Genomic DNA, 12,519 nt, shown 5'->3' with positions numbered 1-12,519 from the left:
GGCGTTCGTGAGGGGTGGCATTGGTGGACGTACATAACAGAGAGCGGATAGAGCGCAGTGCCTCAGGGAGGACCTCCTGCCATGGAGAGACCGGCAACCCTTTTGACTTAAGGGCTAAAAGTGTGGCCTTCCACACTGTGGCATTCTCCCGCTCCACCTGGCCATTACCCCGGGGATTATAACTCGTGGACCGACTGGTAGCAATGCCCCTAGCTAGCAAGTAAAGGAGGACCCTCTATTGCTGTGGATATAGCAGGGATACCCGAACAGAGTGAAGAGCTCGTGGAATCGCGACTGGCAGCGGCGTTGGCGAATTCGCTCCCAGGAGCCGGCGGTGACGGGGTCTGAGGTGTCCACGGAACCGGCGGGGAATCGCGCGACTGGACAGCGTAGTGCAGCGCAGCTTCCAGAGCGTTGGCCTTCTCCATCGCCGAGCTTAAGGTAAGGTCGGCATTTTCCAGCAGCCGCTGGCGCATGTACACTGACCTCAGTCCCGTCACAAAAGCGTCTCGCACCAACAGCTCCGCATGCTGTTCTGCCGTGAGCGTCTTGCAGTCACAAGCTCGGACGAGTGTCTGTAGTGCTCGGAGAAACTCAGCGCACGATTCGCCAGGCCGCTGTTGCCGGGTAGCTAAACGATGTCTTGCGTAGGCGGTGTTCACCGGCCGCAGGTACTGTCTTTTGAGGGCGTCCAGTGCCCCATCGTAGGTCGGCAGGTCCCGGATAATGGAGTAAACTTTGGGGGTGACCCTCGAGAGTAGAATTCTGTGCATAACGGCGGGTTCAGTTGCACGAACCTCCTCCAAGTACGATTGGAAGCATGCAAGCCAGTGTTCAAAAGCGAGAGCTGCGTCAGGGTCTTGAGGGTCCAAATCCAACCGATCCGGACGCAAAACGGTTTCCATGTTTTAAAACTTCCAGTCAATAAAATTGATGCACCATCAATAACTCACACTGAGACGTAAGGCGAGATATCGGCTTTTATTGACTGGAAGAAGGAACCAGGAGTGAGTGTCCATCATACAATGTCCTGGAGGGGGCATTCAGCAGGGGGCGTGTCCAGACAGGCACATAGTTCACCACAGCCACACCCTGTACACATGCCCCACACTCCAGGTTAAATGCCTCTAAGTAGGCATTTCCTTCAGAATGCCACAGTTTAAGTTAGAGGATTGGTGCATCCAGACAGACTTCCATGTTTACTTTGTTAAAACTGACTCACATAGGTTTAAAATCCTTAATTTCTGGATAGAGTAAAGCAAAAGAAAACATCCAGTATATAATAGGGAACTCCTTCTAAAAAATGGAACAAAATATATCCCATCATCTTGCTCATATATCCAATGTGCAGTTTGAGTGTCTTACATATCTTGAGCTGAAGTCTGCTATCTTATTTTAATTATCATGGTAATGAGAAAACTGAGGACACTAAAAGCTGGTTTAAGATAGAGTGTGTCCAGCAGAAATTGCATGGTGGATCATGTGACAGCTTTGCTGTAATTGAATTGCCTTTGTGTGTCATTATCCCAACACAATTAAGCAAATAAGGCACACTACAGAAGATTTCACTGGTTCACTCATTGGGTTAATTTCACTCAATGAATCTAAATTTCTTTAGTTTTGGTGTTTCCAAAACTGAGCGCCTTTTTCATCGAGCTCAAAAATTAAATCACAGATATTAATAAGGTACAAAAATTGGAATACTGCACATAATGCTCCACAAAAAATAAAATAAAGTTTGAACAAAATGATGAAAAGATTAGACATCAGACTGTATTATTTTGCTGAGAGACTGGAGTGAAAAACTGGAAAAGGATTAGTTAATTACACTGATAAAATACAACTTGCAGATTCATAGACAAATAATAGTCCACTTTCCACTTCGGGTTTCCAAGCTAAAAAATGTTCTTCCTAGCTATGCAGTACTATGTCACTATACACTATATTAACTCAAATCATTACACAGTTCCTTTGTTTTAAGGATACAAATCATATTTTCTGCCAAATAAGTTAACTTTAATTATAATAATTTTATAACAATCCTTAAAAGACCAGCCCTCACTGATCTAAGTATAGAAAGTATCTTCATAATATGGTTAAAAAAATCAACTGTACAAATATACACTTTTAAGATGAAGTGATTGAAATAATAACTACCATAATTTTTGCACACCCAGTCAATGTAAACTATGGCAGCAAAATTATCTTTTGTGTAAATATAAACACAAGAGTTCTAAAGGCCTCTCTAAACCAAGAAGTATTATCTGAATTTTGTAATAAGATTTCTCCGTACGGTACTGCTCAGTCATACAACATAACTAACTGTATTATTGTGTGCGGTTACAAACCTAAGCCCACGTACAGCAGTAGACTGGCTCCAGTTTTACACAAGCAATCCAATGGCAGTGTAGTTAAATATGCAAAAAAAAACTGCTGTTTTGCCTACATCTACTACAATAGAAGTTCACTGCACACTTCACCCCTGATCAAAACAGTGGGATCTCATTGACTATGTCACTGTCTGATCTAGAGACCGCCATGACGTGAATACACGGACCACAATTGGCACACAGATGACTGCTGGGTGGATCATTGCCTGAGGAGGGTTCATAAGAAATAGACCAAGCCAAGGCTAAAACACAAGACACTGCTTGATACAGCCACCCAACAGCACCTTCAGGCCTTGTTTGGTGAAATCCTCCAACAAGAATATCCAGAGGATATCAAAGAATATCAGGGTGAGCTTAAATCCACAACCCTCGATAGTTGCAAAAACATTATTGGGTCCAGAAAGTATCAGGATTGGTTTGATCATAACAACATGGAAACAGAACAACTTATCTCCAAGAAAAGCCTTTTGTGCCCGCCAGAATGACATCAACAGCAAAGCCAAAAGAAAAGCTTACTCCAGAGCCAAGGCAAATGTCCAGCTGAGGGTGAGGGAGCTAACGATTTCTTGGTGGACTGAGAAAGCCCTGGAAATCCAGTGACTGGCAATCTCTGGTAACCCCAGAGACTTCTTCAGTACCACCAAACTGTCTATGGTCTAAGTAACTTCGGATTAAACCCCCTGTGCTCAGAAGATGGGAAGAATTGCTAAAGGATCAGAAGGATATCGATAATCAATGGAAAAAGCTTCAAGATCTTCTTAACAGCAACAGCACTGCTAACCAGGGGTTACTAACCAAATCCCCTAGAGGCCTGTGAGAGAAGATAGGGGGGGGGGGGGGGGGAGGGGGGAACCTCCCTGTATGAATTACATCCATGATTCCATTAGCAGCCTGAAAAGCCACAAAGCCACTGGTCCTGATGAGATCCCAGCAGAGATCCTTATGAAAGGTGGACCACCAATCCTGCACCACCAACATGCTTTGCTCCTGAAGATCTGGGAAAATGAACAACTGTCCTCAGAGCTCAGGGATTCTATAACAGTGACCATATCCAATCATGGTATTTACAGAGGCATCTCCTTCCTTCAATAACAGGCAAAATGCTTGCATGTATCCTTGTCAACCAACTCCTTCAGCTATTTGGTTTCTGAATCACAATTAGTTTCTCCCCATCTAGAGATACCACAGGTATGATCTTCATAGCACACCAATTACAGGGAAGATGCTGAGCACAAAGGCAACCCTTGTACGTGGCTTTCATATATATATGGCAAAGCCATAGACTGCCAAGTGCTCTGGTGTATACTAACAAGACGTGGCTGACCTGACAAGTACTTACAAATACTGAGGCTATAGCAGGATGACATGTCAGCCACAACTCTCAGCAACTGTGGTGCTGAATCGAAATCCTTCACTTTCAAAACAGTAGTCAGTCAGGGCTGTATCACTGCATCCACCTTACTTGCCATCATTATTGCTGACATCCCTCACCTCAATGGCCAAGACCTACCTCAGTGAAAAGTTTTGGGAAGGTTTATGGCCAAATATCCTGCTAACAATGAACACTGAGCGGCAATGGAAGGTCAGAGAGATCATTCAAAACATAAATCAATAGAATTCTGGATATTACAGAAATCAATGAATATAGGAACAGTGCAGAAAATGGTATTGAAGTAGATCAGGTATGATTTTGAAGAATAGCAAAATAGGTTTTAAGAGCAAATTGTCTAATCCTGCCCATTTCTTATATGAAATGTTCCACTAATAGCTATTGCAGCAGAAGCTTCAAGATAATTTAAAATGAAATGAATCAGGATTTGAAAAGTACAAAAGGATACAGGAAAAATGACCATCATACAGTACCTGCTGAAATACCAACACAGATCTGAGAGGGGGGAAAAACTCTACAAAACTTTGACAACTTACAATCATGCATTAAGGCACTATCAGTAAGCTTACAAGAATAATCTAACAGAACAATCTTTGGTTATTTTCAGTCCCTTTCTCCCAAACAATTATTGAATGTTTTTATGACCACCTTTAAATAATACTATTCTCATTTTATAGTTGGCCTCATGGCTCTGTCGATGAAGTAGATTTTTGAGTCACTCCCAAGAAATCATAGCTTATTTCTGAAATATCAAAAACATGATAGGTATGCTCTGGAGAAAGTAGACTGTAAAGTGAGCCATTTTTCTCTTGGGTTTGCTGTAAAAAGTTAGCAATGTCCTTCCACCGGCTAACTTCAACTTCCTCGTCAGCCCATTTGTTTGCTGGGAGAGTTGAAGAACGAAGAAGCGGGTATACACTATCATGATACACTTGGACAAATAAATTCCTCATAAATTCTTCATCTCTCTGTAAAGAACAGAAATAAAGAGTGAGCTACTTTGGCTATGATAAGGAATTTTTAACATTCATTTAAACAACAATTTTTTGACAACTTAGTTATCAAAGTATGTAAAGTATTAAAAGCATTTTAAAATCCTATCCCAATTTTACCACATCCTGTAGCAAGTGTGACTTTGTTCAAAACAAACCTTTAACTGCTTTATCTTGTTAATACAAAATAAACAAATTGTTAGCATCTAATACTGATGAGTTTGGGGAACATATGAAAATAATCTAAGTAAACAGTAAGATTGCACTTATCCTTTCCTGTCTGCACACTTTTCTAGTTCTTAGCACCACATTGGCGGCAGTGCTACACTAGTGATATGTCAACGGAGTTTATATCTTTTCTTTAAAGCTAAAAAATGTACCTGTGGGGGAAATAGATTCACAGCAGCAGACAAGTTTAAACAGGATAGCATATTTTAATACTAAAATGGATTTTGTGCACTTAAACATCTATGGAATGTATTGTAGCACCGATGTTATCATATCAAAAAATGAGAAACAATAGTTAGATACGTGATTTAGAGGTTGCCTCCCTGTTAACAATTTGCACATTGTGGAGCCAAACCAGTTTTAGAAACTTATAGTAATTGTAAACAGCATATCCTTTTATGATAAATGTCTCTTAATTCTTACCAAAGAAGTAAATTACAAAACATACAAAATGTCATCAGAACAATGTGCTCAAAGCTTCTTTATTGAAGTACAACAACCTCACTGTCTGCTTGAGGTCTCTGACCAGTGACCACTCAAAGTGAGGAAGCAGTATTCAGGCTGTTATTGAGAACTTTGGGGTCATGCATTCTGAATATTATGAAGTTCTACTTAAGTGAGAGAAGGAACATGCCATCTTGCAAACTACACATCCACTTGTCCATTGGCCACTGCCCACATGATAGTGAAAGATTCTGCAGATCCTACAATGGCCTCATCAGCCACTTCAGAACCCCCTAAAGTGGAGCAAAAGGAAATTATCCTTTACTCAAGGGAGTGTCTAGGAAGACCTATGTAGTACTATTTTAGTATAGCATAGAGTTGAGGTGACTGAACCAAAGAGAGCTGAGAAAAATATTTATTTCAAGTCTGGAAGGGTGGTTGACAAAAAAAGTGTAATTGTATTTAGAATTAGTATTTACTATGTTGGTGGGCTTTCCTATAAGGCTGTGGTCAGTGTCCTGCACAGTGGAAGTTGTCACTATGTCTTCAATCCGGAGCAATTTGGTTTGCATTGTATAATTGTTTAATCAATAATAAATACAGTTTGCTAAGAACATGGCTTATGGCATAATCTAGGCACACAAACCCAAAATGTAATAATCGCTATTTTGTCACTGGAAATGCATTGGGAGATTATTGGCAGGCTTTGCTCCAACTAACAGAAAAATCACAATAAAACTCCAGTTGCTGGAACACTGAAATAAGATCAATCAGCAGATCAAATAGCATCTGTAGAGAGACACAGAGTTAACATTTCAGGTCAATGTCTCTTCAACAATTCTGCAGTGATTACATCTTGAGAAATTATACATGCAGCATTCTATCCAGTATGGACCAACCCTGATATCTTATTTGAATCAATCAGTAGAAGTGCCGCATTGTAGTACGGCAAAATGACTTCTAGCACCCATAGACCAAATGCCAGTTTTTCAGACACCTCTTCAAATCTCTCTCTCTGGATTCTGATCTCTTGGTAAAATGTCTTTAGCCACATTCCTAAGTTGAGCTTGCAGCCTAATTGGCTATTGTATATTAAGTTTGAAGATTGAGAAAGATGTGGAAAGATACTGAGCATCGACTTAGAAGTTACTAGGAAAAAGGACTCATCTAATTGCTGAGCAAGCTGACATAGAATCAATAGGCTGAATGACCTACCTCTCAGTTGTAAGGAAAATATGTAAAAAATGAAAATACGGTCCCACCACTGACTGTCATGCCGTTGTACCCCAGTCACTGATTCATAGCCTTTCAGTCACTGATCCTCCATCCACAGCCTTCTGCTTCATAGCCCCTTAACCATGTAACACCAGCTTCCACTTTCTCAGCAAAACCCACAGTTGGAACTGTCCAGGTATACCCACTGCTTCAGCTTGCTCTTCCCCCACTGACTCCAATTCTTGTTGCCTTGTCACCATTATTTTGTTCCTGGGACAGCCTTTTGTACTTAATTCCAAACATCTATGTTGGACTTCTTTGGCCTCAACCAGCTCACCTTCACCTCTGGCATGCAATTTCTCAACACGTCCACTCCACAGATGGATAGTCAGAGAGTCCAAACTATTTCCACTCCATCAACTATCAGGCTGAAACTGTTCTTACGTGGAGTATCAGCTCTACTCAACTTGTTCCAGATCAAAGGAATGGAAACTTGGATGAGTATACTTTGAATCTGTAGCTTCATTGGATATATGGAGCTTCCTTGGTTTTCAGTCCAACTCAGCCCTTCACCCTCAACTCCTTTTCTTATATATTTATGATTGTATTGGGGCTGTTTCCTCTGCTCATAAACAACTGAAAAATTATTACCTTCACTGCAAATTTTTAGACTGCTCTTACTTTCAAAGGGTCCCTTTTTTCTGTATTTTTCTGTCTCCATCTCAGAGGACATGTTCGTGACCATTATCCATTAGAAGCACAAAGATTCCCACTATTAACTTGATAATAATTCTTCTCACCCGACATCCTACAGGGATTCCTTCCCATTCTGCCTCTTCTGGATGTTTACACATTCTCACTTTGGTTGAAGGTTTCAGTCACTGCTCTGACTTAAATTTCACAGCTTGCATATCCCCTTTTGTTTGTTTTCTCTCCTTTATTAACCTACTAACCAGCAAATATTGAGATTAGCTGGGAAATATAGGCATCACTCTACAGATGTTCCATTTATCCTATTGATTGTCTCTACAACAGTGAAAACTAATTTGATTTCCTCAGCAGGGAACTGATTTTGGACCAGCAGATCCAAAACAATGGTTAGAGAAAAATAACCATTTTGTGTTTTCAAAAGTACAGTTCTTTCAGAATCTATAGACAAATTTGTTTTATTGTCTTTTCAGTTATTTTGGTACATCTTCCTTTTGAATGCTATTATTGAATAATTTTATACTTCTACAAAACAATCCAACAGGAACTAGCAATCTTTCAAGAGCCTGTTATTCTCTTTAAATTAACAGTACCGTTCAATATCATTAACTTACAAGCAAATCAGACTAAAATAAATAAAACTAAACATAAAACTTACCTTCTCAGATCGTTTCACAGTTAATTCCTTCTCAGACCACACACTCTGTCAAATGGAAAACATCAGTATCAGTGAGAGGGATTTCTATTCCCAGTTACACAGATAATACCTCAATTTAAAATACAAGTTAGAGTCAAGATGTTTGAGGCAGCGTGGTAGCGTAGAAGTTAGCACAACCAGTGACCCGGGTTCAATTCCCACCACTGCCTGTAAGGAGTTTGTACATTCTGCTTGTGATCATGTGGGTTTCCTCAGAGTGCTGTAGTTTCCTCCCACAGTCCAAAGGCGAACTGGTTGGAAGATTAATTGGTCATTATAAATTTTCCCATGGTCAGGCTAGGCCTGGGGAATGCAGGGCAGTGCAGTTCGAAGGAGTGGAAGGGCCTATTCTGCACTGCACGTCAATCAATCAATAAACGATGTTCAAATTTTGAAATGTAGCTTGGAATATATATAATTATTTTGTCTCATCTCTTAATCTGCATAGTTCCACTGAGTTACTTCAGGTGTTTCTCAAGCTGAGCTTCTAGCTAAAATGAATCAGAATCTACAGTGCACATAGCTTGATAAAGACAAGCAATCAGTGCTGGCAACATGACTCACAGGTCAAAGTTACAACAAAGGATGCCAAAGCAGTTTAGAAGACAGCAAACAAATAGATAGGTTTTAAGCCAATGGCATCTTAGACTCTTTATGTTTGAACAATGCCCAAATAAAATCCAAACAAAACTGAGCCTTTGATCTGAAGGCACTCACACCATTAATACATCACAACACTGACACAGCCCTATACACCTGCATTTCTGTAATATTTTTCACCTCCCTTGTAGGATGTCCCAAACTGGTTTTCAGTCAATGAAGTAGTTTGAAGGAGAATTACTAGTGCAATTTAGCAAGCAAAGCAAATTTTTTAAAAATACAGTTTCTTTAATCCTTGATGTACAGCATACATGTTCAGGTCTGAATAGTTCCTTTGGCCTCAACACAGTCTGCTACTGTTTTATTTTGTTGCTCACTAAAATGCCCCGGCCGTAAGTTTGCCAACAATTCCAGGATATACCAGATCAGTCCCAACTCTTAAAAGCATACCAAAAGTGCTACCTGGCACAGGCAAGTGGTAGGCAGCGCATCATCTCATTCAATCATCTCACCCCAAAGGCTCGAGATGTAGTTGTACGAATGAGCAAGTGTGTTACTATACTGTAAGCTCTTAACTTTCATGGGGCACACATTCAAGAATAGAATATGAATCCTGTACAGTCAAGTTAATATGGTTTACATTATCTACATGTATAAAGTTAAATGACAATAATGTAAATAGAAACTGAGACGTTTCTTCGAACCAGGATGTAAAGCACATTAGTACATGTAATACACGATAACTTATGAAGATAAGGGTAAAATTTACAGATGAATCATACATATATAACAAAGTAAAGTGCATAAACATTAAATATCACAGGTTACAGAACAGAGTAACTAGTGACATTTCAAATACAATGGGGCCAGGAGTTCAGAAGCCTAATGGCCTGGGAGAAGAAACTGCTTTCTCATTCTAACTGTTCTTGTTTTTAATGTATCGTAGTCTCCTGCCTGACTGTATAAAGTCAAAGAGGATGCTGGATGGATGGGTGGGATCCTTAATAATACTAAGGGCCCCACATATGCATCACTTCTGATGAATGTTCCCAATGGATGGTAGGGAGACCCCTATGATCCTCTCAGCTGCTCTCACAGTCTTTGTAAGAACTTCTAGTCCGATGCTTGGCTGCTCCCGTACCAGATGGAGATGCAACTTGTCAGGACACTCTCAACGGTGCTCCTGTAAAGCACAGTTAAGATTGGGGGTGGGGGAGGTGGTGGGAGAGCCTTGCTTGCCTAATGCTTCTTAGGAATTGGAGGCATTGCTGTGCCTTCTTGTTCAGGGAAGTGATCTTAAGGGACTAGGTGTGGTCATCTGTGATATAAACTCCCAGGAACTTGGTGCACTTAACTCTCTCTACGGAGCCATGTATTCACAGATGGGGATGGTTCATCTGCACCTTCCTGAAGTCCATAATGATCTCCTTTGTCTTCTCCATATTCAGGCTTAGGTTGTTCTTCTCACACCAATCCACCAGCCGCTCCACTTCCTCTCTATACTCTGTCTTATCATTGTTCCTGATAAGGCCAATCACTATTCTGTCATCCACAAACTTTATGACACAGTTTGAGCTGGATCCTGCGACACAGTCATACATCATTAGTGTAAAAAGCATCAGGCTGAGCACACAGCCTTAGGGAACACCAGTGCTCAGCATAATTGGACGAGAAACATTGCTGCTCACACGGACTGACTGTGGCCTTACTGTTAAGACCAGTATCCAATTGCAGAGGGTGTTATTGAGACCCAGCAAGGACAGTTTCCCCCATCAGTTTCTGAGATAAGATGGTGTTGAATGGCGAACAAGTCTATTAACAACAGTCTGGCATCTAAGACCCTATTTTCCAGGTGGGACAGAAGAGAGTGGTGGGCAGAGGCTACTGCATTGTCAGTGATCGACTTGAGTAGTAAGCCAACAGGGAAATGTCCAATGTAGCCAGAAGAAAGGCTTTAATGTGCTCCATGACCAGCCGCTCAAGGTATTTCATAATGGTTAATGTTAATGCCACCGGACAATAGTCATTTAGGCAGCTTACTGTTGCCTTCTTTGGATCCATAAGGACTCCTTGAAACATTATGTTGGTAATCTAACCATGAAAAGGGCCACATTAGACCTTGTGTTGTGAAATGAGCCTGGCTAGGTGATCAGAGATTCAATAGGAAAGCATTTGGAGAACAGTAACGGTAACTCCTTAAGTTTTCTGATAGTTATGGATAAGGATAAGCCTGGAGCTTGGGGGAAGAGTGCTAAATTGCAGAAAAGCTAATCACAACAGTATTAGGCAGGAGCTGGGGTGAATAGGTTGGGAACAGCTATTACTAGATAAGACCATATCTGACTGGTTGGAGTGTTTTAAAGGCCAGGCGGTCAGAAATTAAGACTAACGTGTTCCCATGAGGAAATCAGACAAGGATGGCAAGGTTCAGGATGATGACAGATTTTGTAAATTTAATCAACAAGTAAACTGAAGCATATGCAAGGTCTAGGAAGCCCTTGAGGATTATGAAGGAATCGGGGGGAAAAAACTTAAATAGGGAATTAGGGGACTAAAATAGGCCATGAAATAAATGCTCTTGCCGAGTAGCATTATGACGAATCCCAAAGAATTTCATACATACATTAAAAACAAGAGGGTAACTAAAGAGAGAATAACTAGGGGAGCATAAAATCAATTTTAAAGCGAAATAGGGAATTTATGCCTGGAGCCAGAGGAAGTAGACAAGTTACTAAATGAAAAAATCAATGTTCACCAAGGAGAAGGACATGAGGGATAGTGAGATCAGAGAGGGGTATGTTGATGTCCTAGGGATGTTGATATCAAGAAGGAGATAATTCTACTATCATAAAGAACATTGAAGATGGTTAAGCTCTTAGTGCTTGATGAAGTCTATTCTAGGTTCTTAAAGGGGCAAGAGAGGAGATTTCTGGTGTCTTGACAAAGATTCTTGTATCCCTCTTTGGATACAGTCAATTTCCCAGAGGACTGAAGATTAGCCAATGATGTTCCTATGATAAAAGAGATAAAATAGTTCAGAGAACTATATCAGTAGTGGGAAAATCATTGGAGAAAATTCTTAGAGATCAACTTCACACACATCTGGAAAAGCATGGATTTGCACAGAGCAGATATCTTTTGAATTTTTTTTATGGAGGTGATAAAGAAGTTTGTGGAAGGTAGGTCAGTTGAAATTGTCCATATGAACTTTAATAAAGCATTTTACAAGGCCCCTCATGGTAGGCTGAACTAGAAGATTAAGACACATAGAATTCATGGAGCCTTAATAGATTAGCTTGGCCATTGAAGGCAGGGGCTAGCAATGGAAGACTGTTACTCTGACTGAAGGTCTGTGTAGAATTATGAATAATGAGGAAAGTTGTCAAAGGATATACTAAGATACAGATCTGTTAGAAACATAGACAGAGAATTGGTAGATGAAGTTTAATTCAAACAAGTGTGAAGTATTGCACCTTTGGAGGTCAAACATAAGTGAAAAGTTTACAGTAAATGGCAAGAGCCTTCAGAACATTGATATACAATGGGATTTTGTGGTTCAAGTTTATAGCTCCCTGAAAGTTGTTACCAATGTAGACAACATGTTAAAGCAGTCATATAGTATTCTTGCCTTTAATGGTTGGGCCATTAAGTATAAATGTTGGGAAGTCATGTTACAGCTGTGTAAAACCTTGGTTGGGCCACATGTGGAACATTAAATGCAGTTTGGGTCGCCACATTACAGGAAGGATGTGAAGACTTTGGAAAAGGTGCAGAAGAGATTCATCAGGGTGTTGCTTGGGATAGAGATTGTTAATTATATGGAAAGATTGGACCACCTTGGTCTTTTTTCTCCAG

At 40.5% G+C, this 12,519-nt stretch overlaps 1 protein-coding gene across 2 annotated transcripts in view; it reads right to left on the bottom strand.

The window, feature by feature from the left end:
• Positions 1 to 1,753: 1,753 nt before the first annotated feature.
• nphp1 (nephronophthisis 1) overlaps positions 1,754 to 12,519 on the bottom strand; it is a 75,305-nt gene continuing 64,539 nt past the window's right edge. For both annotated transcript variants that reach the window (XM_059982900.1, XM_059982901.1), the window contains 2 exons: positions 8,026 to 8,070; positions 1,754 to 4,748 (listed from right to left, as the gene is read on the bottom strand). In XM_059982900.1, coding sequence (XP_059838883.1) covers positions 4,464 to 4,748; positions 8,026 to 8,070 — 330 coding nt within the window. In that variant the 3' untranslated portion in view covers positions 1,754 to 4,463. The remainder of the gene's footprint in view (positions 4,749 to 8,025; positions 8,071 to 12,519) is intronic.

Source organism: Hypanus sabinus, chromosome 10 (genome assembly GCF_030144855.1).
Source record: "Hypanus sabinus isolate sHypSab1 chromosome 10, sHypSab1.hap1, whole genome shotgun sequence".
NCBI lineage: Eukaryota > Metazoa > Chordata > Chondrichthyes > Myliobatiformes > Dasyatidae > Hypanus > Hypanus sabinus.
Note: the sequence above shows the minus strand (reverse complement) of the source record. Positions and strands in the feature narration are given on the sequence as shown.